Below are 25,684 nucleotides of genomic sequence, written 5' to 3' on the forward strand. Positions count from 1 at the left end.
GACTGGACTTGCCTAGGATGCCCAGGAGAGAACCGAGCCGGATGGATTCTCTGTCAAATGACACTCAGGCAGGTGCTTTTATGTTAAGCCAGATACAATGTTGACCATCTGATCTACATAGGTCACCGTTCACGTTTTCACCTCCCTTATCACCGGGACCCCTGACAATGGGCTCTGTCTCTCTCTTGAGACCCCTGTCATCGTCTGTTAATTATTATTTTTTTATACAATGGGCACTGTCTTGGGATGCTACTCATTCCCAGACACCTCACTATCTATCTATCTATCTATCTATCTATCTATCTATCTATCTATCTATCTATCTATCTATCTATCTATCTATCTATCTATCTATCTATCTATCTATCTATTGATCTATCTAGCTAGCTAACTATATATCTATATATAGTATATATATAAAAAACAAATTCTGAAAATTATAAAGAAAATACAATTATGAAGCCATTTTCTTCTCAGTTTGAGCCAGGAAACATGTTTAATACATTCCCCTACCTACAATCGGCTGTTCATCTGAAGAGGCATTTGTTCCTAATAGGAAAAACTTGCCCACACTAATGACATAATAATGTTATGGAAAAAAGAAAATCATCCCATCCACAGCTGGGTCAAGGAGAAAAAGCTCAAATAATCTGGTTCCTGAGAAACAATATTAAGAAGAAAACCTTTCGCTATTTGTCTAACTTTCACTATTATAGTAATATCTTAATTCAGATTCACACTAAGCAACTATAGCAATATTTTTCTTTCATCATGTCTCTACTAAAAAGATGAAGTCAGTCAGTGAGAACTTTGACAAGATTATTATTATTATTATTATTATTATTATTATTATTATTATAAAACATTTAGTGACCTTGGCCTTCAAAATGTGTCTTTCCACAATTTAGCAAAAAGTATTTAACCTGTTTTGCAAGGGGACATTTAATCAATCATGACAATTATGTGGTAGAAAAGGAATTCAAGCAATAATAAACTTAACGAAATCAACTTTCTAACGCTTCCCTTCATTATCAGGCTGTAAAGCCAGTCAGGCATTTATAATGTGTTCACAGGGAACAGAGTCACAGAGCAAAACAAATCTGATGTGGAGGGACACACAGCTAGAATTAGGGGTGGGTTTAATGGGTACAAACATCATCTGTTACACTGGGTTGAAGATTTTAAAAATCATGCAAGTAGTGACAAATATCATTATGGCAAAACTTTATTATCAATGAAAACATACTTTTTTTTACAGAACTGAGGACAGGGTTTGCATTTATACGATGCAAAAAAGTTCAAATATACTTTGGCTCCATCTGCTGGCCTACAGGTAAAAAAACCCCCTAAAGTGCCAAATAAATCAATAAACATTCAATGTCTACAATCTTAAATTTAAAAATAAACCTTTTAATCAACTGCATGCTGCATTATTTGTATGTTGGCAGGAGAATGAGGATAAATGATGTAGAGCGGAAATAAAAAATGATGATTGAAGAAATTCTTTAGTGTACATTTTAATTAAATCAAATCAAATATTAAACACTTATTCTAAGCTTAGATGATGTAATGGAGGAATCAAAATATTAAAAAAAAATTCAGATAAAAAGTTGAGCATGTATTTTTTATTGCTCACCAAAGTATGATATAAAGTGGGACGACTTGTATTGGATAGAACCAATCCATAACCTCTTATCTCAATAACATTTCCAACTCACAGGAGGACAGTATTTTGGGTGCTGATACAATTCCACACATTAACAAGGGATTTGTATTTCAGGAAGTTTGACTGGCTGTTCTTATCAAGTTTTGGGGAAAATTGCTGTTCAGATGATGAAAATGTGAGTTTATCCTCGAGCTCATTTTACACAGAACTATAAAGAACTTAATTTAAGTGCCCCATAAGCTCCTTAAGTCAGCTCATCCATATGTTATGGCGCAAGTTTCAAAGCTTGCGACATAACATATGGATGAGCTGAGGGGGGGGGTAATTGTGAGCTGTGCTATGCCACTGACTGTTACTGTTACATGGATGGACAGAATGAACATGTACAATACTATCCCACTTTCAATCTGTGTAGTTCCTTCCTATCAACACCCTCTCTGATGCTCTGCATTCTGCACACAGGTTCTAAAATAAAACCACGTAGCACGGAGCACCCAGCGTTCAAAATACAACCCCTTTCCAACCCAAGGGACCGTAATTGGTTTGCAAAGCACACTGGTGTCAGATCTCAGGGTGAGCCGTTGCATTTGCCTTCACATCCCAGCGTTCCACCAGAATTCTTTCTGCCTTTTGCTTCTCTTTTTTTCTCTCGAAACACATGTGAGGGGCCGCGCTATTAAGATTCCACCTGAGTTTGAGCTCTCATGGCGGAAAGTGAACTAACAGGTGAAGAGGCAGTAAATCAATATCCTTCACTGCAGCCGCCAGCGCTGCGAGGAGCCCCATCTGAATTCTCCAGGAGGGTTTGTTCCCCCGCTCTAAGAGATATGGAGGAGGCCGCATGATATCTTATCCTTTGGCAATGATCTAATTTTTTTCTTCCTCTGTGCAACAATGAGATCAAAACATCAACCTGACATTGAAGGGACTTCTGATCGTGCTTCTAACAATTGGTTTTTTTTCTAATTGCTAAAGTTGCGCTGTTGTCACTGCGAGCACCTTCAAATCTTAAACATTTGGCCTAAAAAGCAGATCACAGCCTGGGGTGTCACTCACATGGCTTGACTGAGGGTGCCAAACCATCTGTTCTTAAAATAGACACAAATAGCTTTCATATAAAATTCTGTTCGTAAATGTTGTATCTGCGAGAGAATAAAGAGGACTCTGTCTCTTCCAATTAGTCAAATAATGTACAATTTCTACATGGTCGTAATAGCCATTCTGTGTCTCCGACTCCATATCATACCATAAAATGAGTCCTATTGTTATAAAATGAATGAAATACATATTGCTCTACTGTTTCCTGTCATTACATAACAGCAACATTCTGTGTTGATGCTCTAGAGCAGATAACACATTGTAAACATCACACACACACACACATATAAATGTACATTTCCAGTGGTCCTGCAGGTCTTCTGGAGCCTCAGGAACCAGCTGAAGGTGGACCATATGAGGTGTTCCTGGCGGGGGGCCTCCAGTCCGGTTGGTAGAAGTGGATGTCATGTGTTCGGGCCCAGTTAGTGAACACTGTCTTTTCCGTGATGAAGCGGTGGTGGCTCCCGCGCCGGCTCCGCTCGTGGGAGAGATACATGGAGCACTCGTCGGGCCCCGAGGGTTCGTAGTAATGATACGGCACCGAGAGATGAGAGGATGATCTGCAGAAGACGAGAAGAGGAGAGGAAGAAAGAAGTGGAGTGGATAAAGGAGAGATAATTAGGAGAAGAGAGGCAGGGAGGCGAGGTGGAAAACGACTGTAGAAACAATGCAGCACAGAAGATTTTAAGAATCTAAACCCCAAAACGTGCTCATCAAAGCCAGCCCACTCCTTTTTTCAGAACCCAGTGTAGTCCTATGAGAGAACAACACATCCTCAGCACGAGACTGCAATCCTAAAGCTCAAGGGGTTACGAATGCAGGTGGGACCTAAATACAGGACACCGACCCAGAGACGTCGGAAGGAGGAAAAAGTTTATTAATGGATGAAGGTCTGGGCGGGGAGGAGAAATCAGGGAGTGGAATCTGGTTACAGCATGAGGGAGGACTTGGAATGGAGGTGCGCAGCCGGTGGGTAGCATGGAAGGGGAAGCGAGTGCAGACAGGCAAGCAGGACGGCACACGGCAGGGAGGATCCAGGGGCATGGAGACAGGTACCACAGGGGTGAAACAACAATCTGGGGAAGAGTAGATGAAGAGCCAGGGTTTAAATGCTGTAGAGAAGATGAGGCGCCGATTGTCTGCAAGTGTGCCCACAGAGCAGGGAGAGTAGAGACGGGAAGCCATGCCTACGACAACATACACACACACATACACACACACACAGAAACATACAGGGAAGGAACGAAGACACAAGGAAAAGGGGGACAAATAGAACCACAAGAGAAACCAACAATTGAAGGTACGGTCGGGGCTGAGACAGTACCCCCCCCTCCATGCGAACCACCAAGTTTGTCCGGGTGGTCCCTATGGAAGTACGAATGAGGGAGGGGTCCAGGACAAGATGGCGGGACACAACGGACCGTATCCCTCCAAGTCCACCAGATACTGATACCCACATCCTCGGCAGAATACGTCCAACTGCCGCCTGACCGTGTATGCCAGGTGGTCATCGATGATCTGGGTGGGTCAAGGGGAAACAGCTGGAGGGAAAGTTGGACACAGATTTTAGATGGGAGACATGAAATGCGGGGTGAATCCTCCTGTGTGGAGGTGGTTTGAGCCTGATGACGGTGGGATTGATAATGGAGTGGATTTCATGGCATTCAATGTAACAGGGTGCAAGTTTCTTAAGAGCCCCTCTCTAATGGGAGATCCTTAGAGGATAACCACACCTTCTGACATGGTTGGTAGTTGGGGGCAGGTGTCCTATGGCAGTCAGCAAGGCGTCGGTTGCGATCAACGGAGCAGAGGGGTTGGAAGCCCATGACACACTCGAAGGGTGACAAACCTGTGGCTGCGCTAGGCAGTGAGTTGTGGGCGTACTCGATCCATGGCAGGTGAGTGCAGTGGAGGGGTTTTGGAAGGCCACGCAACAAAGTGCTGTTCCCAGGTCCTGGCTGGCTCACTCTGTCTGACCGTTAGTCTGTGGATGATTCCCAGAGGAGAGACTCAGCGTAGCTCCGAGGACACAATGTCTGTGGGGATTACATGGAGGCTGAAGACCTGGCTCGGGAGGAGGTTGGCTGTTTCTGATGCTGTGGGGAGCTTGGGGAGGGCCACAAAGTGTGCAGATCTGGAAAACCTATCCACTATGGTGAGCACAACAGTGTTACCTCGTGAAGGTGGGAGTCAACCGATTAAGCCGAGGCCTACTGCATGTGGGACCATGGCAGCTGGGTACCAGCAAGGGGCGGAGTAGGCCAACGGGAGGCCTTTCAACGGGCACATACAGAGCAGGCGGCCACGAAGGCACGGGTGTGGGCACCCATGGCAGGCAACCAGAACCGCTGCCTCAAAAGAGTCGCTTCCGCAGCAAACTGGCGAAAGAGGCTTGGGGTTCCAGGAGCCTGGCCACTGAGTAAGGGTGAAAGCAAAGTGACCAAAGAACAAGGCCCAGCGAGCCTGACAGAAGTTGAGGCGTTAAGCAGACTGAATATAGGCCAGGTTTTTAAGGTCTGTCCACACAATGAATGGGTATTCATCTTCCTCCAGTGCCTTCATTCCTTCAGGGAGAGTTTAACAGCCAGCAGCTCCTGGTCCCCAACATCATGATTCTGCTCGGCAGGGGACAATTGATGGGCAGGGGCGTTGGTTAGGGCGAAGGGCATGACCAAATACTCAAAATGGCCGAGAGGCGTATTGAAGGCCGTCTTCCACTCATCCCCCTACTGGATTCCAACTAGATGGTAGGCGTTCCTGAGATCCAGCTTGGAGAAGATGGTGGCTTCCTAGATGGGTTCAAAAGCTGTGGTGAGGCCGCAATAACTTATACAAGGCCAAAGGGAGTGGTCCTTCATGGCAAGAAAGAAAAACCCCACACTCACTGGGGACGAGGACGGCCGGATGATTTAGGCGGAATCGTGGATGTATTTTTCCATGGCCTCTTTCTACAAGACAGGTTAAACAAATTGAGGCTAGAGGTGTTCTGGGAGGAGATCGATGGACCAGTTGTATGGGGATGGGGAGGAAGAGAGAGGGCACTCTGTTTACTAAAACTAAAGGCATGGCACCGTGTTATGGCAGGTTGTCTACCAATTATGGGCCTTTCTGTGTGGAGCTTGCATGTTCTCCCTGTGCTCACATGGGTTTCCTCCATCTAACAGCGATGGACATATGGAACCAGGTCCCCAGTGGCGTCGTTGAATGCTGCCCACTGCTCCTGGCTGCCCCCCCGGAGGAAGGACAAGCCAGGATGGGTCAAATGCAGAGGACCCATTTCACCAGCCACCATCCAAAGCATGTGCGTGTGTGTGTATGCAGGTGTTGTAGTGTCATGTGACAATTAAAGATTCTTCTTCTTCTAATAACTGCACACAAGTCCTGATAAGCAGAGGGGACGGCTGATAGGTCACGGGAGGCTGAAGTAAGTGGGAGAACAGCAGCCTCAGTAGGAGTGAGGCACGAGGAGGACAAAAGGGGCTCCAACTGATAATTTTTTGTGGGACCCAACACAGGACACAGACTCAGAGACATAGAAAGGAGGAAAAGGTTAAATGGAGGTGTGTAGCCAGTGGGTGGGAAAGGAGAAGCGACGACAGACAGGCAGGCAGGACGGCATGTAGGAGGGAAGATCCTGGGGCATGGAGACACGAAGGTGAAACAACTATCTGGTGAAGAGTGGGCGAAGAGCCGGGGTTTAAAGGAGACCTGTTATGCAAAATTCACTTTGTCAATGTTTTTGCACAGGTACAGGCACACACACACCACCAGCACCTGCTTTAAACAGACCTCCAAACACCCTCCTGATTACATCCCTCTCCTCTTCTCCCTGATTTTACTGCCATAGCTATCATAGTAAGACGCCACGTGCCGAATTGCTGTTCCAATTTTCCTGGACCTTATTAACTCTGTTTTGTCAATACATGTCATTGGATGTTTCTATGTTTATGTTTTTCCGTGTACATGTTGATGTTTGGTTCTATGTTTATCTGTCTCATCCGTGGTGATTCTCCCCCTCTTGGAGTAGTAATGATGATTAGTTGTTTAAAGACCAAATCATGGTAAGTTCGTTCTCCGAAGTGGGGGATTGGTTCTGTATAACAAAAAAGCTGTGCTCTTATCATCCCACAAGTCATCCACAGGACAGACTTATCGCAAGCAGGTCTTGATGATTAAAGAATGAATAAAGAGTAGCATTGCAGGTTGAGAAGTTGAACTCTGTCCGAGATCCAATGGCATACAAATACTCTGTGTTGTATACCAAGCCTATTTACAGCACATGGTATAAAAAAAAGCAACAAGCCATTCAGCTTTGCTGTCATAATATACAGTATGTCATCACAGTAATAAATGTCACTTCAGGAGAATTAGAAATGCGCCTCATCTGGGTAACTCCATCCACGGCTGGAGCGTGACTGGACCCTCTAGCATTGAATATAAGAGCTAAGCATGGGAAGGGCTCTGTTGTTGGTTACAGAGACCAGCACAAATCTATAAAAAAAAAGAGTAATAAATACCAACTGTCCGTGACAAAACTGCAGATGAGGGAAATGTAAGTATTTGCTGTGTGCTCTTTCTCTGTGTGTCCACGGTAGGTTGACTGTACTATAGTCTGCGTCGTGCTCCGTGTTTCCGTGTTTTATTTTATTTTCCGACGTTTCCATAATTGAATAAAACAGAAATGGCCCTAAGACCCACTGTATCCCGCACTGCTCCAAGCTCCGTGCTGCTCCAGACGCGGCAGTGAAAGTCGGAATAAACTTTAAAATGAGGCCTTGTAGATCTAATATGAGTGAAGACTCAGCAACTGGATTGCTTATTTCTCACCTCCAATTTGCTCAGAAACAGATTTTTGTGGACCGATGAGGTGAAATCAGAGAAAGTTTACAGAGAAATGCAAGGGAATCCGGAGTAAAGCTCAGTACCCATTGGCTCACAGACCTCGTGGCCTCAGGAGGGTGGCTCCACCCACGCACACAGAGCATCAGGAACACAATGGATTGAGAGGTGTTAGAATGAGGTGATTTGAATGAGAGGTGTTAGAATGGCTAGAATACTTAATCTAAGCGGTATTTTCAGCAAAAAACTTCAAAAACATGTTTTGAAGGTTATAGGTTCTCTTAAAATGCTGTGGAGGAGATGAGGCGCCGATTGTTTGCAGGTCGGCCAACGGAGCAGGGACCCTGGAGAGTGGAGTCGTTAAGCCATGGCCACGACAACATAAACACACAGAAACATACAGGGAGAGACAGGAGACAAAAGGAAAAGGGGGACAAATAGAAACAAAAGGGGAACCAACAGGGAGACAGCCGGGGCAGTAACACAAGGACTTTCAAACATACACAATTCAGCCTCATATATATAATCCTGAGCAGCTGCATATTAGCGATAGGTTCTCTGAATGGTGTTTACGAAGCTTGTGAAAGCATTTAAAAGAAAAAATATATATAATTTCAATCTGTATTTCGAAGTTTAATGTTTGAGAAATATACGTCTGCATTGTTTCTTCACCTTAAACAGTCTATTTTCCTCACAACCCACTGGTCCTGCTCTTTCTCGCTTGTTGCTCAACCGAGGTTCCCTGAGTTCTCTAACTTTCTTCATCCAAGGACTGCTAATATATGAGAGAAAATAAACCAAGGACCTCCTCGTGTACAGCTCGACCCAAAAAATTATCTGATATTAGGCCTATTTCTCAACATAGCTTATGTCGAAAAAAAATCAAGGGAAATGTTCGTCTAAAAAGAGATAATTATATATGTATATATATGCATAAAAATATGATATTTCTAAAAATTTTAAAGACACAAAAAAAAAACATTAAAATATATATATGACCCCACTTTGGGAATCACTGCTCTAATGTGTAGTCAAGATCTGTCATTTGTACCGAGTAGAGCGTTCAAGGTTTCTGCAATATAGAAATAAAAAGGACAAGCATGCAGGCTACAAATCTAGTCCGTGTAAACAAACACCCTTTGAAGAAGAAGAGGAATAAGTTGGATTGAAAACCTGCAGAAATCCGGAGGCACCATCCCATACACGTTGGTCCTGTCGCACAGCTCCAGAGCGATGGCCATGGTGAACCAGCCAGTGCTCAGCCACGAGTTGGATCTCTTCCTGGAGGACAAGGGGGAATTTACCATGTATATTAATATTGTGTGTCCAAAAAACAGCTCTTCTGAACAGTATTGCTTTCAATTAAACACATTAGCCAAACAAATTCCTTACTACCTTGTACATACAGTATATGCCTTTCTATCAAATTATTGTGGGACAAGAGGGGAAATAATCAGTTTACTAACTTGTTCCAAACGTCTTGTGGTATTTTTTTATTTTTATATTTACTTATTTATTGTCTGAAATGTACATAATGTCATATAAGCTTTGTTTAGTCGATGAGAGAAATCAAATTGAGGTCAAGATCTTTTTTTTAAAGATACAACAAATGACATGTAAAAAAATCCCAAACAACACAATCGAGTCACATGTTCTAGCATCAATGTTCACACAACACAGACACGTGTTCAAGCAATCAAAGGAGCCATAACTTAAATCTTTAAAATTCATCCAATGAAGTTAATAAACAGAAAATGATGTCATTCTAATAATTACTAATTCAACCGTACACTGACTGTGGTTTTGTGAAAAATGAATTAAAATCCATATTCAAAGTTGTGTAGAGAATTTACGTTTTTTAACATTTCTATAATTTAAGTTTAATGGTCATTTTGCATCAAGGAAGTCATTCATAAACAACTTATAATGCTATTCTGAGGAAAAATTGTCATCCCAAAACTGTATCTGCATCAGTCGTGAAGCAAATTTAGAACGCTTAAATCCAAAATTTGGCTTGACTACACCTCAATTGGAACGGTGCTGATACACAGAACAGCAGCACAGTGATAGTTATCAATCTGGTCTTATCTCTTCTTGCCAAAACAGAAGGATGTGAGCGTGAGCCAGGGGATCTGGCAGCGATGCCACTCCTGTCTGTGATGACCCTGTTAGTTGGCATCTCGTCCGGCAGGGGGTTTGGGCGCTGCAGGGAGCGTGCACGTGCCGGGCAGGGTCGGAGACTGCCAGCGAGCGTGCACGTGCCAGGCACAGTGTGTGAGAACACACCGTTCTGTCTGGGATGCGGTTCCTGCAGCCATTTCTCATCATCACTGTTTAATGAAGTCGGTCTTATGACTGTGCAGAATATGCAAATGTCATGTCGGTGTTATTTCTCTTGGTTTAACATTTAACAATCCGTCTATTCAAAGGTCCTGTAATTAATCTGTTATTTTTTGTCATTCAATCATTCAAAATTGTGCTACATGATATGAAACACTGTACATATCTTTAAGTTGTGGAAGGTTGTGTTTCTGACCTTCCTGTAAATTGTGATATATCTGCAGTGTTCCAGACGGCATTGAAATAGAATCCATGGCATATTTATTGCTACTGCATACAAAAAGACTTTTAATATATCTCTAAGAGCCTCGTTCTGCCTTTATCAAACCAATTACGAGCGCTGCTGTAAAACTAATCCCATCAAGTTCTGAAAGATATAGTGGACTAGCTTTGATCTAGATCTCATTAATGATACATTAAGAGGTTGTCTTTTTCTTTCCTCTCATTCTTTTGTTGGAAGAAATTAGTGTGATCTCTACAGCGTTGACATGCACATCAACTCTCCTACTTTAAGTTTCTTGCACCCAAATGCACTGACTGCCTCTTTTTCTACATTTACTTTAATGATATTATTTACATGATACATTTCAAAGTTTTTATCGCTAAAATTATTTTGTTTAAACAAAATCCCACATTTGACTTTATTTCTCTGGTACATTTGAAGAAACAGCCAATGTATTTGCGTATGTCTGTGATCCTCTATTATTTTGTTTCCATTGTTGGTGGCGGAGTCCGCCTTTCCCGGCAAGAACAATCCACGCAACACAGACGATCTCATGGATTCCATTTAAAGAAAAAAGTCTTGGGTGCGACAACTGAACCCCGAATCAACGAACAAAACCAGCGACTTTTTTTGAGCACTTACCTGTCAATCCCGGTTTCGTTTTTGAAGAGCTCGTCAAACCTCGCCATCTTGGCCCGGGATATGACGTACACTTTGAGTTTGGGCAGCAGCCGGTTGATCAGCCTCAGGTTGTTGTAGACCTGACCCCGCCCGTCCCGGCGCATGGAGCTGCTCGGCCCCCAGAAGATGAAAACCGTGTCCTGGCTGGCGTTGAGGAGCTGCTGCTGGCTCCGCAGCACCCTCTGCAGGCTGGAGTGCGCTACGACACGCAGAGCGGTGCGCCGCCCCACGTCGCGCTGGAAGCCCAGGGTTGGGGCGTCGTTCATACGGATGACGCACTCGGAGCGGTCGATTTGCTCGCCCCGCTCGCCGCCCGTCAACTCGCCTGAACTGGTTACGAGCGCACATGTGCCACAGTGCATCTTCAGGGGCTGTGGGGGCGAGAAGTCAGAGGTCATTTTGGGTTTCGATCAGAGCATACTGTCACCTGTCATGGGCCATGCACTTTTTCTGTTGTGTTGTGCGTTTGCCTCCCATCATTTTGTTTTGTTATTATATTTGTTTTGTTTCTACAAGTGGCTGATGTGTCAGGAAAGAGTACTGGTGTATCCTGTTACTTCTTAATTGGTCCCCCACCCCTGAAACTCCACCAGCCAATCACCGTCATGTACATCCACATCCACTCTCTGCCTCTTTAGAAGATAATAACAATAATAGAACAGTGTGTCTTTCACACACTTCACAATGTATTGCAGCGCCATGTGGTGACTTATTGTGGCAATTTCGACAGCAAAGCTAATGTCATTACGCAACAGAAAATAAATTCACTGTGAGGAAAATATATCAAAAATGTCTTTGCCCTGAACAAAACAGTTGCAGACTCCAAAAAGGGAAGTGAAACTCTCACTTCCACGCATTTAGGTCAATCTGACCAATCAGATCCTTAGATTCTTGCCTTTGACATTAAAATCGGAAACGCTGTTCCCCTGTGTAGTTCTGCAAAATTAATAGAACACTACATGCTTAAGGCTGTCGAAAAGGACATTCTATATAGGCTTGCAATTTTATGACCCATATACAGTATATCATTACATTCATGACAGTATTACAGTCATTACGGTATATGTGGAATTCACAAGACTTTCTAAACCTTCTTGTGCTAGTTTCTTCTCAGATATGCGCGGCTTGAATCACTTGGGCTGAAAACGCTCCAAAATTAAAGCCGACAGTTGATCTTGAATGGCAGAGCCGCTGTGTCACACAGTATATGAAGTGATACAGAGAACCGTGGCAGCAACGTGAACAAGATATAGTCGACTATAGTTTGTCAAACACAAGCTAAAATGCCCCCCCCCCCCAATGTTTTTTCTTTTCTTCTTCTGTCAAACAGGGTTTTAGCATGGAAGTGAAGAGCTTACATGGCTCAACTCAGTAGAGCCAAAAAACCCTCCACATTAATTATTCTGAACTGAGCTCCAGGCTGCACACTTCCATCTGACGTGGGGAAGCTTGTGCACACACACACACACACACACAAACACACACACACACACACACACACACACACACACACACACACACACACACACACACACACACACACACACACACACACACACACACACACACACACACACACACACACACACACACACACACACACACAAACAAACTGCCAAAAACTCGTAGGATGAAATATGATTTGCCACCCCAATTCCAAATAGACACACCATTTAACCTTTTCGGGTGTCATCTTCACCTTCAGGATGAAATTAAGCACCTCGTTATCTATTTACACACACGTGTATCCTCCTTTTTATGGCAGAGTCCCTTCAGAGGACGTGTTTACTCATTAATCCAATAGTCTTGTAATCTAGTAGATGAATGGGTTGAATCTCTGAAGTCTCTGTTGAAACCGCTCATTCTTCCCAACTCTCACCGTGACACTAACAAGGGCACGTCCTTCCGTTCTCATTCTTCATCCAATTTTGATGGGAGAGTGGGGAGGAAAAAAGTGCCCCTTGGTTATCTCCCCTCTCATTCATCCAAATTAGGTGCAGAGCATGTTTAGGATTCTGTCCTAAATGTCTTAGCGGGAGGAGAATAATGAGATTTCAACTGTCAGGAGGTTTCTGATTAATTAATTGGGGTTTTCAGCGAAGAAAGCAACCGCGATCATTCTAAAGCCTCGCAGAAGAGAAGGCTCCTCTAATGTTCTTTTTTTGGCTTCTCAAAGGGCTGATATTTTTACAGCCTGGAACTAAAGACATTATCATATAAATGATGCATGTCCAAATACATTCCTGCTATGCCTCTGCTTCCTTGAATCCATTCTACAGCAAATGTCCAGGCCGACTGTATTTTCCCCGCTCAACCCCCTATAGTCCTCAAACACCAGCCCAACCTGGCTTTGTGTTTGGTTTATCTACCTGAGTGTGTGCGCTATCTGTTCCGTTCGGTTACTGCCAGGAACGCTCAGACAGGAGAATGGAAGGTTAGAGACACAGACACAGTGGAAGTTCTGCTGCGATATTAGAAGCTAAGCGACCGGGTTTGGCCTGAAAGCAATTATGATCCCGGGCTCCTCTGGGAGATGTACTAACAGGATGATACAGATACAGTCTGGAATCCACGTGTGGGCAGGAACCACTCTGTAACCGGAGACACACAGTAGGTTTTACCAGCTGCCTTGACTTGTTTTATAAGGGCTTTGTTTTATTAAATTACACATAAAAAGGTCCATGGCAAAAAAGTAGTCCTTTAATATATCTTTTAAGCACTACTTTGACATGGCGAATGGCAATTTCATCAAGTTTCTAAATCTATTAGGATAATAGTTTATGCTATTCAATTTAGGCGGGACTTGGCAAAAACACTTTCTATACCACTGGCCTATGGTATGATCTCTTAAGGCTGACCCTGCCAACTTCTTAGGGACAAGAGAACATTGATCAAATTGCTATAACACTTTCCCACACGACGTTCTGATTCACACGTTGATGTAAAATCTATTCAAATCTCTATTGCCTTGATGGTGATTTAGCCCTGCATTGTTCTCCATCATTATATCCTGCAGAGCACTTTCGATCAGAGCACAAGAAAGCAGAACGGATCGGACATGCGTGTTTAAGTTCAAGTGCCTTGTAGTACAGTGCCAGAGCCACTTTTCGAGAAAGACTACGTGAATTTTAACCTGAAAGGGGGGCCGACGTCTACTAAAGCCTAAACTGGAACTGTGTAGACCAATGCACATGTTTATTAAACACAGGGGAAGCCTCTGGCCATGGCTATAAGTCACAATTGTATTGCTATCGTTGTCCAAATCATTACAATTCCTCCCCTCCAGGGAGGCAATTTATTATCTAATCATCTATTCATTCATTTTTTATTCAATACTCTTGTGTCATCATTTATTCAAATGTTTATTCCAATGTTATGAGTCATATTTTATTGTCTCCAACCTTGCAATGAGTGAAGATACTGTCTGAGAATCTGAATTCGGGTTTGAGCGACACATGCCCCCTAAGCAGCTATTACATTGAAATGTTCAGTTGTTAGAAATCTTAAGGATGGATAAGCCTTTTATTTTATTATTCTGCACGTGCCTTAAACCTTCGAAAGTCTCTTCCTGGTTCACTGGCTTTTAAAATTATTGCAAGTCGAGAGAAGCAATTGTTTTGGTCGTATCAAATGGGAAGTGAAGCCTTTTTTTGCTTAATAGACAAAGGAACAACAGAGGCCAAGCAAGGTCTGGTGCAGGAGGGTGCAGCGAGGCGTTTAAATCATTCCAAGCCAGTGTTTGTTTGTTTGGTTCGGGTTGGCAAGGACACTACGGAAATGGTTCTTTTGACTTTGGGCTGGGAATGAGGAGTTCCATTCTGCGTAGATGATAGAGAGGAAGTAGTCACCGTTTATATATAAATACTGTTTAGTTTAGGCAGCAGTGAGTTATTGCTACACAGACTTACGTGCATATTTTGTATGGATCAATTTGTTGTGGGGTCAGGAAAATCCACAGGTATGTGTGTGTGTGTGTGTTTGATAGAAGAGTGGCTTTTCAACTCTGCAACACACAGCCTAATTCAACTTGTCAACTAACCTTCAAATCTAACCTTAAAGGCAGTAATGTATGTCCTTAGATAATCTTGATTTATACGCAATCTACTTCACACTTGGGGGTGGATTGCTCGGAATCGAAGGACGTGCAGTATTGAATTTGGTGCAATTTGGACACATAGCGATAATATGCAAGATAATATGGGTGGGGGCCCTGCAACGTAGTCACTAGACTGAATCCTCGACAATTTGTTGAACTGTGCCATTAAAACATCTTGGAAAGTTTAAATTATGAACAACAAAAGCCAGAATATCAGAAGAGGACCCTTCACAAAAAGAGCCTAAACAGAATATAACATATGCAATTTCCGGCAATAATAACAATGAATGTTAACCTTATTATAATATGATATGCTTCGTACATTTTTGTATGTACGGGCTGACATGGAGCTTAATTGTCATGTCACATATAGAAGGAGAAAATAAGCAAAAAAAAAAACAATAACAGAACCCACCTCCTTCCTCAATTAAATTCCAACCCGTGCAAACAAGTACATACATATATATTGGCCTGTAAAAAATACCCCTGCAGCCACATTAAACTCTATGTTGTTGTAAAGCATCCTTCTTGGTGCTCTAATTGGTGCAATATGTCTTAAGTGTGTGTATGAATGAGAATATTTGTCTAATCGTGTATTGTGTGTATACAGTAAACTGTGTGTGTGTGTGTGTGTGTGTGTGTGTGTGTGTGTGTGTGTGTGAGAGAGAGAGAGAGAGAGAGAGAGAGAGAGAGAGAGAGAGAGAGAAGAAGCAGACATTGGGTGATGCTTAAAGCTGTGGAGATTGATCCACTCATTCCAGTCATTCTGCGTCCACTCATGTTAGTGATGGTCTATGGACTAAGCAGAATAAAAATAAAACATTACTGGCTCCATCCGAAAGTGACAAGTGACTATCAAATATACAGCATCTAATAAATATATTTTTCTTGTTGTTTTTCTTTTAAATGGGTCTAAGTTATTTCAGAGGAGCCGTGGAATTGTTTCACCGCTGCTGTAACCTGCTGCTGTGAGTGGAACGCCTCGCTCTGCCTCGGAGGAAATCATGACTCACTCCAAATCCAAAAACGTGTCAAGTCCCTACAATAATAATTTAGCAGCAAAAGCAACTGAACTGCTGCACCCCAAACACATCGTTCAGAAGAAAATGTGTGTTTTCTCCTACTCCTCCTCCCGAACAGTGAGATAACTCATCACATAACAGGAGAATAGAAGGGAATCTGTCAGAATTAGCCTCATTCTATTCCTCTCGTCCAAAAAAAAAAAAAAGAATTAAAACATACATAAATAACATCCCAAGTCTTGCTCTGGGATGTTATTTATTCATACTGTTTGGATAAAATTATTTTGTGGTTGGAGAATTCTTCAAGAACATGAAATCAAATCAACTTCTCCTTTCACACTAGATTATGTCACCATAACATTGGTTAAACAAGGGGGTGGTATTGAAGGGCAGGAACTCAACACATTCCAGTTCCATTCCATTCCAAATGTGTCATTTTTAAGTGCTTCTTATTTAATATTTTATAATGCCAGACACCATGTATTATAGATCGAGAAGTGGCGTGAACTACACAGGGAAATTGGAGGTTGTACTTTGATGTAGAGACAAGCATTTGGATTTGAATTCTTGGGAGATTATTCCAGGAGAAAACCTCCGGGTATAACTGTACCCTTCATTACGAACATGAATATACTGGATCCAATGAACGGAAAACAGTGATACTCAGAAGATTAAAATAGTTTATTGTTGGACATGTCAAAATCTTTGATCTGTTACAGACTCCGATACCAACATCAGAACGTGACTTAAGACTTACTTAATGTGGAACAAGGGTTTCTTTACTCAATAAGTGTTCAAGTCCACACATCTGAGATCTCGATTTACACGCTTGTCGGTCTTTGTTAGGTCGATGGCGGCAGAATGCTGATGAGTGCGACTTGATCTTGGCAAATGCACAACACACACCCCACCACACCAATCAATGCGGTTTCTGAAGGGGTGAGGTGCTCAACGTAGGCGAGGGGACTGGGGATTAATATCATTTTTTTAAAGGCGTAGAGTGGATTAGAATTGTTCAACAGTTATTAACTGGCCACGGAGAGGGAGCGAGAGAGAGAGACTAGAGTGGAGCAATGGCACTAGACTTGGTAATCATGATACAGTGGTAGGTCAAACTAAAGATGGGGGACATAATAATAATAATAATAATAATAATAATAATAATAATAATAATAATAATCAACTTTATTTGTATAGCACAATTCATATAGATATGCAACTCAAAGTTCTTTACATGTGTTCCCATTATGATAAATCCCACACGTGCACATTGCATAAAATTCAAGAGTGGTTTCATTAATGTCAGGATGCATTCATCTTCCTACCACGCCTTCCCCAAATTACCTGGTACAAGCACCATTGAACATTAATGGGAAGTTCTGGAGCCAAGAGTGTGAAGTGGATTTCTCGCATTTATCTCTCGCTCTCTTTTATCCTTCATATCTGGGGGTTTGGGATGTTGTAATGCAATGTAATACAATATTACACCACAGGCACTCCAGTTTCTGTGTATGACAGCATGCCAAGAAGGATTAGAGCTGTTCTGAAGTCCATGATGTGAATGCTATTACATTATATTATGAGGGGTCCAGCCAAGAAAAGGCTGGAACCCTATTGTAATTGTACAGCAGCCCCTTATTGTTATTGTGAGAGGAAACATTTGGAAAAACTCTCGGAATTTTGAAGCCTAAAATTATCTGGAAAACCAACTTTGTCATAACACACGAACACGATTGATGTCTTCTTGATCGCTGTCACTAACACCTCGTGGTTGAAGTTTCATCCAAATCGATTCACATACGGAGCAGATATTAGCAAAAAACTCACCAAATTTTGAACGACTTTAAGACCGATGAGCCAGTGTGTCTGATGCCGTAATATGTCCAACCCGGCTAAAACTACCTGGAGCACATACTTCGGCATAAGCTATGAACACAGTGAAGGTGTCGTTTAACCCACTATGTCACAAGGATCTCATGTTTTAAATGTCATCCAAATTGATCCACATAAGGAGCAGATATTAGTGAAAAACTGAACAACTTTCACCTGAAATATTCAGTTGGTCTTGGAATTTTTTTGACATCACACATATCATTAAAAAAATGAACGAGATGAGATTTCCAGTAAGACGCTTTATGACTTCATCATATTATTTACTATAAATGTACAGATTTCAATTGAAAATGTCCAGTTGGACAGTGTCCAGAATGCAGAGCCGACCAAGTCATTCTGTACTTGTTCAACATTACCAAATTATCGATTTACGTGCGCATTTATATAGCTTTTCACCTGGTGGATGTCAGTAGATCTGTTATTATTATTATCTATAATAATAATAATAACAACAATAATAATAATAATTATTATTATTATTATAATTATTATAATAAATAAAGCTGCAGGCAGCAATACACGGGGCCCAGCTTATTCGTGTTTGGTATGTACTATAGTGATTTGTGTTATGTGAAATACATCACTATTTACTAAACGTACAAACATCATCAAACATTGTGGACTTAATGTAATTACATTCATGGAATTTTATGTATGCAACTTTCATGGTACCTACGTATGAAGCATGAAGCGTTTCCATGAAGCATTATGAAGATAGGTCAGTTCTAAATAATTGTTCTAAATAGCTGAGTCTTTTTTGTCTTATATTTTCTCTGCAATTTTTCAGAATCTGTACAATGTCAAAAACAACCTCAGCAATTAGTTTTCATAACGATAATAAATAAAATAAATATATGTTTTTTATTTTACATATAACATATAAATACATTTATTTGTAAAGAGTACTTTATTATACTTATATTGTTAAAAATGATGACAACATTTATGTAACTTCAACAATAATTCAGAATTATGATTATTATGGAATAATTTATTAATATTACAAACACTTTTTGCCTTTTCATCAAAGTTTGATAAGTGTAGGAAAATGTTGATACATGACGTGTATTACAAAGTGTTATTATTTTATTTCAGCTATATCTTATCATTCTATCGACAATTTTGACGTATTCGCGTAGATTGGCAATAACAGTTGAAATTACGTAATGTATTTGTAAAGTTTAGTTGAATTAACTTCACTTGGATCACATTTTCAGCAAGTTACATTTCTATTTATATTAGTAATTACCATTTCAACGGCTTCTAGTGTTCCGATGCCTCATTGGATTTTGAACGCATCACTCAGTCGCACATTTCAGTGCTTTGCAGTGAACGCTGTGACGAACCGTGTGGTTAACTGTTTTTTGTATTTTTCATTAATCCAGCAAAGTAATGTGGACCATGGATTCAAAATATTAATCAAACAGATCTACTAACATCAACCAGGTAAAAAGCTATATAAATATGCACGTAAATCGATCGTTTGGTAATGTTGAACAGAAGTACAGAATGACTTGGTCTACTCTGCACCCTGGACACTGTCCAACTGGACATTCTCAATCGGAATCTGTAAATTTATAGTAAATAATATGATGAAGTCATAAAGCGTCTTACTGTAAATCTCATCTTGCTCATTTTTTAATGATACGTGTGATGTAGAAAATTTTCCAAGACCAACTGAATATTTCAGGTCAAAGTTATTGAGTTTTTCACTAATATCTGCTCCTTATGTGTATCAATTTGGATGAAATCTAATACATGAGATCCTTGTGACATAGCGGGTTAAACAACACCTTAACTGTGTTCATAGCTAATATATAGCGTAATAGCATTCACATCATGGACTTCAGAACAGCTATAATCCTTCCTGGCATGCTGTCATACACAGAAACTGGAGTGCCTGTGGTGTAATATTGTATTACATTGCATTACAACATCCCAAACCCCCATCTTTGAAGGATGGGGGTTTGGGATAATAAGAGAGCGAGAGATAATTGCGAGAAATCCACTTCACATTCTTGGCTCCAGAACTTCCCATTAATGTTCAATGGTGCTTGTACCAGGTAATTTGGGGAAGGCGTGGTAGGAAGATGAATGCATCCTGACATTAATGAAACCCCGCTTGAATTTTATGCAATGTGCACGTGTGGGATTTATCATAATGGAACACATGTAAAGAACTTTGAGTTGCATATCTATATGAATTGTGCTATACAAATAAAGTTTATTATTATTATTATTATTATTATTATTATTATTATTATTATTATTATTATTATTATTATTATTATTATTTATAATTGTGATTTAGTTACAACAAATTTAAACACCTTTTCCACATGGAGTTTCCATTGTTTTTGCCCACACTCTGTACATGTCTGTACATTTCCTTCAGTGGATGAGACCACTTTGGGTTGGCACAGTGCAGCTTTGCCTTTTGAAGAATCGGTGCTCAAGTGTATTATTATCAGGAAGAGAAAGCTCATGTGCATCTGCATAAATTGGGAAAATTAAAAGGATCATAAATCCTGAAAGGGGGTGACAGGATGATAAAGGGCCAAACATGCTCACGGCAGCTTATAACTGCGACTCCTGTTGTGGCTGTCAGTGATGAGTTCTAGTTTTAGACATTAGCACGGAAATCACGTTAACATTTCACAACCCCCCCCCCCCCACACACACACACACACATTTTAGCTGTTATGTTGTAGGTCAAAAACACACACGTTAGTTATATTAACAATGTAACTCTTTGTAACTGCATGACAACGTTGCATTTAATTCACCCTTACCTTGTGATCAATGACACCCGTGTACCCCTCCAGGGCTGATATCGGCTTTTTGGGGCGTCCTCTTGGCTGTTTGGCCAGTGTATGAATGAGACTGACAGTGATATCTGACCGGTACGAGAAGGATGATGATGATGATGATGATGATGATGAAGGAGATGATGAAGATGACAGCAGGTCAGACATACGGCTGTTGTACATCACCATAAAACTAGTGACTGTGGTTATGATAATGACACCAAAGACCCCCTGGCACTGGAGACACAAAGCACAAAACAACACATTAGGCTAAAGAGGCTAAAGAGAAATGTACGTTGGTGTGTCATGGACTAATTCGGTTAAATGTCATATACAACCAATATGTGTGTTTATTTTTAGCGCGAATTATAAAGACAAGACAAAATAATATAGGATAAGATGAGATAAAACAAGACAAGGAAAAATAACATAAGACATGATAAGATGAGACAAGAAAAGATAAGACAAGATAAGAAAATAAAAGATAAGACAAGGCAAGACCACATACGACAAGATAAGACAAGAAAAGACATGAGATAAGATAAAAAGGAAAATACATAAAATAACATAAGAGAGTATAAGACAAGAAAAGGCTTAAGATAAGATAAAAATGAAAATACATAACATAACATGAGAGTAGATAAGACAAGAAAAGACATAAGATAAGATAAAAAAAAAAGAAAATACATAAGATAACATAAGAAAAGATAAGACAAGAAAAAGGCATAAGATAAGATACGGCAACATAAGATAAGACAAGAAAAGACTTCAAATTCAAGAGTGTGTCAGCTTTGACACTCCACAGAGGGCTTGGTGACTCCAAATGACATAATATGAAATATAGAAGCTTATATAACCCACTCACCACGCGCGTCTTCATTTTCACTGGCTCTCCTCCTTGGACCGGCCGCCGATCCAGGTGGATTTGAGATCAGGGAAAGACCCCCCAGGAGGTGGGAACTCTGGGAAAAGCCATTTCTCTGTCAGCCTCCACCCTCTTGGACCTTCTCTGAGCAGTAACGCTTCACTTCTCTGTCCACGCTCCTGTGTAGAGCTGCCTCCCACACCAACCAACTCCTCATGGTCCTAACGACCCCAATCTACCTCCTGATTAACGTTACAACAGGATGACGACAATAAACGGATGATGATCTAGGATCAACATATAGAAAAATATACAGTGACAAAAAGACATTTAGATATATGGAAGACTCCACCTATATAACATGACATTGTCTATTATTCTATGATTTGGGGCAAAAAAAGAATAAATTTTATATAAACATATGTGTGTGTGTGTGTGTGTGTGTGTGTGTGTGTGTGTGTGTATATATATATATATATATATATATATATATATATATATATATATATATATATGTCGTATATAGGGTGAGTTTCATTAAGGAGGATTTAAATGTATATTTAATACAACGCAGATAATCATTTCTATTATATAATTATAGAACCCAGAATCGCGATTGTTGCGCCGCCCCTTGCGGCCGCCTGCACGAGCACCTCGTGTGGATTACGCACATTTTAGTATTTTTTGTATTTTTAGAGCTTATAGAGTTTATTGTGCGTAATCAATCATTAATCTCTTGAACTTGAACTTGAACTTGATATATACATATACAGTATATATATATATATATATATATATATATATATATATATATATATATATATATATATATATATATATATATACTGTATATATATATTGTACAGTATATACGCCAATCAGCCATAACATTAGAAACACTGACAGGTGAAGTAAATAACATTGCTCATTTCGTTCCAATGGCATCTGTCAAGTGTTGGGATATAAAAGGCAACAAGTGAACAGTCAGTTCTTGAAGTTGATGTGATGGAAGCAGGAAAAATGATCAAGCGTAAGGATCTGAGCGACTTTGACAAGGAACAAATTGTGATGGCTAGATGGGTCAGAGCATCCCCAAAACGACAGGTCTTGGTGGGTGTTCCCAGTATACAGTGGTTAGTACTTACTAAAAGTGGTCCAAGGCAGGACAACCGGTGAACCGGCGACATTCATGGGTGCCCATTGATGCGGTGGGGAGTGAAGTCCAGCCTGTCTGGTCCGATCCCACAGAAGATCTACTGTAGCACAAATTGCTGAAAAAGTTAATGCTGCTATGATAGAAAGGTGTCAGAACACACAGTGCATCACAGCTCAGAGTGTCCATGCTGACCCCTGTCCACCATCGAAAGCGTCTATAATGGGCGTGGGAGTGTCAGAACTCGGGCATGGAGAAATGGAAGAAGGTGGCTTGGTCTGATGAATCCCGTTTTCTTTTACATCATGTGGATGGCCGGGTGCGTGTGCGTAGTTTAACTGGGGAAGAGATTGCACCAGGATGCACTATGGGAAGAAGGCAACGAACAATAAGATTGAGCATCTGTGGGAACTGCTGGAATAAGGCCGATCTGTGAGGAGCCCACCACGACACGTCCAAGACGAAAAGGATCTGCTGCTTACGTCTTGGTGCCAGATACCACAGGACACCTTGAGAGGTTTTGTGGAGTCCATGGCTGGACGGGTCAGCTGTTTGGCGGCATGAGGGGGACGTACACAATATTAGTCGGTTGTTTTTAATGGTGTGTGTGTGTGTGTGTGTGTGTGTGTGTGTGTGTGTAACAGTGTTAAAAAAATAACCTAATTTTAAAGTTTAATTCCTGTCAAACTTGGAACTGCAACCATGGTTCTTTCACCAGAGTTGTATTTTATTTTATTCGGTTATCCCCACAAGGTGGCAGTAAGTCCATTTTGTTTTTTAGTTTGTTTCGTACTTGGTGCAGCACATTATGGAAAATCCACAGTCGTTGGAAATCACCTGCTGTGGTAAATTTTGAGCATTACATATAATCTGTGTTTCATGTAATGCGTAAACTATCAGCATTTACCATGAATATGACTCTTAAAAGAAATGCCAGGAGGATTTATATTTATATCGCTGTAGAAGCAATGCTAACGAGTAGCATTTCGGCTAGCTTCAAACAAGCACTGAAGCGCACGTGGTCGACTAATCCACTAATATGGAACCTTGCTTTCTAGTGCGAGCCTGAGTGAACGTCTGATCATCTTTCCATTATTACTGAACAACTATGGTTGTGTGTGTGTGTCCCATTATTACAAGTATCTTTATATACTGAACTGTTGTGTTCAGTGTGTGTATTTTGTTAGTTAAACTTCCAGATGTAATTTAGTGTAGGCTGTTGTTATATAATATATTTATAAAAAAGGAGCTTTGAAATGAATATAATTTTTGTTTTAATATAAGACGTCTATAGTAATGTAATTGGAGTTCTGTCTGTCTCTGTCTTGTTTTTTCATTTGTCATGGACAGGTTGTCAGGCGTTAACTCCTTCCTGATCCCCCGTGCCACGCCCTTCCTGCTGCGCCATCTCACGCACCTGAGGTCCATCGTTCCATCAAGCCCGCAATACTTATTCCCCGGCTTTCCATCCACTCGTCGCCAGATCATCAGCTTATCTAATCTAGTTAGTTCCGCTAGTGGCCCCTCCATATTTTGGACGATTCATTGTTCAAAGTTCATAGTTCTCACCTTGCCTTTCTCCCTTGTCAATGGCGTTCCCGTCAAGCCTGGCTCCCTGTCCTCCTGTCCGGAACCTGGATCCCTTCTTCCGCGTCCACGCCGTTCCTGTCCTGCCTCGTCCCGTCCGGTAGTGCTGCCTTTCGGGACCCGTCCGCCCGGTCCAGCTCGACCAGGTCTCGCCCAATTCCCCCACACCCAGTGACATGCAATAAAACCTTGTTGTTCAACTCCTGTCTGCCAGCTGTCTCTGTGTTGTGCATTGGAGTCCCCCCAGCCCCGGTCATAACAGGACCAAGCTTTTTATAGACGCACTTTGAGCTCAATTTTAAGAGAGAGCCTGCCTATCTGCAGATTAAACATAATGAACACTGAACATCAACACATTCATGTATTTATCTTAAAGGAAAATTAGATAGTATTTGGCCAAATTAAAGTTTGTTGAATTACTTGGGTTCAAAATTATTTTGATTTGTTTGTAAACAAGAGGGTTCATTACACCATTACTTATTATTCAGTGATGAACCCATCACTGTCTATCTGTCTTATGTGAAACCCCTGTAACAAAATAATGTCACAATATATACATATACAGTATAAATCTATGTAATCACATAAACATATATGCACACACATAATTACAAACACAACTTCATATAACCCTAGTCACATATTTTCTAAATTCACATAATTCCCACAGACATCCCAGCCTTGGAGTCCAAACGCAGCTATCAGCATTTATGCCTCACTGCGTCCCACAGACATTCCCAAGCCTTGGAGTCCCAAAGGCAGCTATCATCGTTCAGGCCTCACCTTGACGCAGCTGCGGAGAGCAAGAACAACATTCGTCACATAGATCGCCAATGACCAGTAACGCCAAAATGACTTTATATTGTCTCTGACTTCCCAAAATAAACCGTTTGACTCAGAGAGCTGCTCCTGAGCACATCCCTGATCCGACCCTTGTGCAAGTAAAACCAATGTCTGTCTGCCTCTTAATTTAAGACCACCGATTGACAAACTGCAGATTAAAGAGACCCTTTAATTTCTGTAACACCCCTTATCTATTTTCAAGCTACTATTGATTAAATCATTCCTATTAGGCAATTGTGTCCGCCTGAGGAGCTCTGCCTCGTTTGTCATTGTTGTGAATTCGTTGAAATGATTGACTTGACCTCCAACATTCAAAATACCCCAAATGAAGAGATGGGTCCAGCTGCAGAACTCTCTCCTGAGGCCCCTCAGTACTGCAAGCCAATGGGATTTGAGCATGACCTCCCTCATGAGGCCCCTACTTTCAAATGAAACCTCTCACCGAAAGTTCCAACGCTAAAACATGTGCACCATATCTGGGGCGCTGTTGGCACCGTGCTCCGGCGGGTTATCTCCCAAATAGGAGCCTTTCTGTGTGGAGTTTGCATGTTCTCCCCGTGCTCACATGGGG

General features: G+C 41.3%; 1 protein-coding gene across 1 annotated transcript; it reads right to left on the reverse strand.

Annotated features, from left to right (window-relative positions):
• Positions 1-1,207: 1,207 nt before the first annotated feature.
• On the reverse strand, positions 1,208-24,390 carry st6galnac5b (ST6 (alpha-N-acetyl-neuraminyl-2,3-beta-galactosyl-1,3)-N-acetylgalactosaminide alpha-2,6-sialyltransferase 5b). The gene is made up of 6 exons (XM_079999718.1): positions 24,253-24,390; positions 21,531-21,627; positions 20,651-20,902; positions 10,809-11,218; positions 8,777-8,884; positions 1,208-3,324 (listed from the first exon to the last, which is right to left on the reverse strand). Exons 2-6 carry the CDS (start codon positions 21,543-21,545, stop codon positions 3,093-3,095), a joined length of 1,017 nt encoding a protein of 338 aa, XP_079855844.1. The 5' UTR covers positions 21,546-21,627; positions 24,253-24,390; the 3' UTR covers positions 1,208-3,092.
• Positions 24,391-25,684: the final 1,294 nt, after the last annotated feature.

This window comes from Zeus faber (assembly GCF_960531495.2).
Source record: "Zeus faber genome assembly, chromosome: 1".
Classification (NCBI taxonomy): domain Eukaryota; kingdom Metazoa; phylum Chordata; class Actinopteri; order Zeiformes; family Zeidae; genus Zeus; species Zeus faber.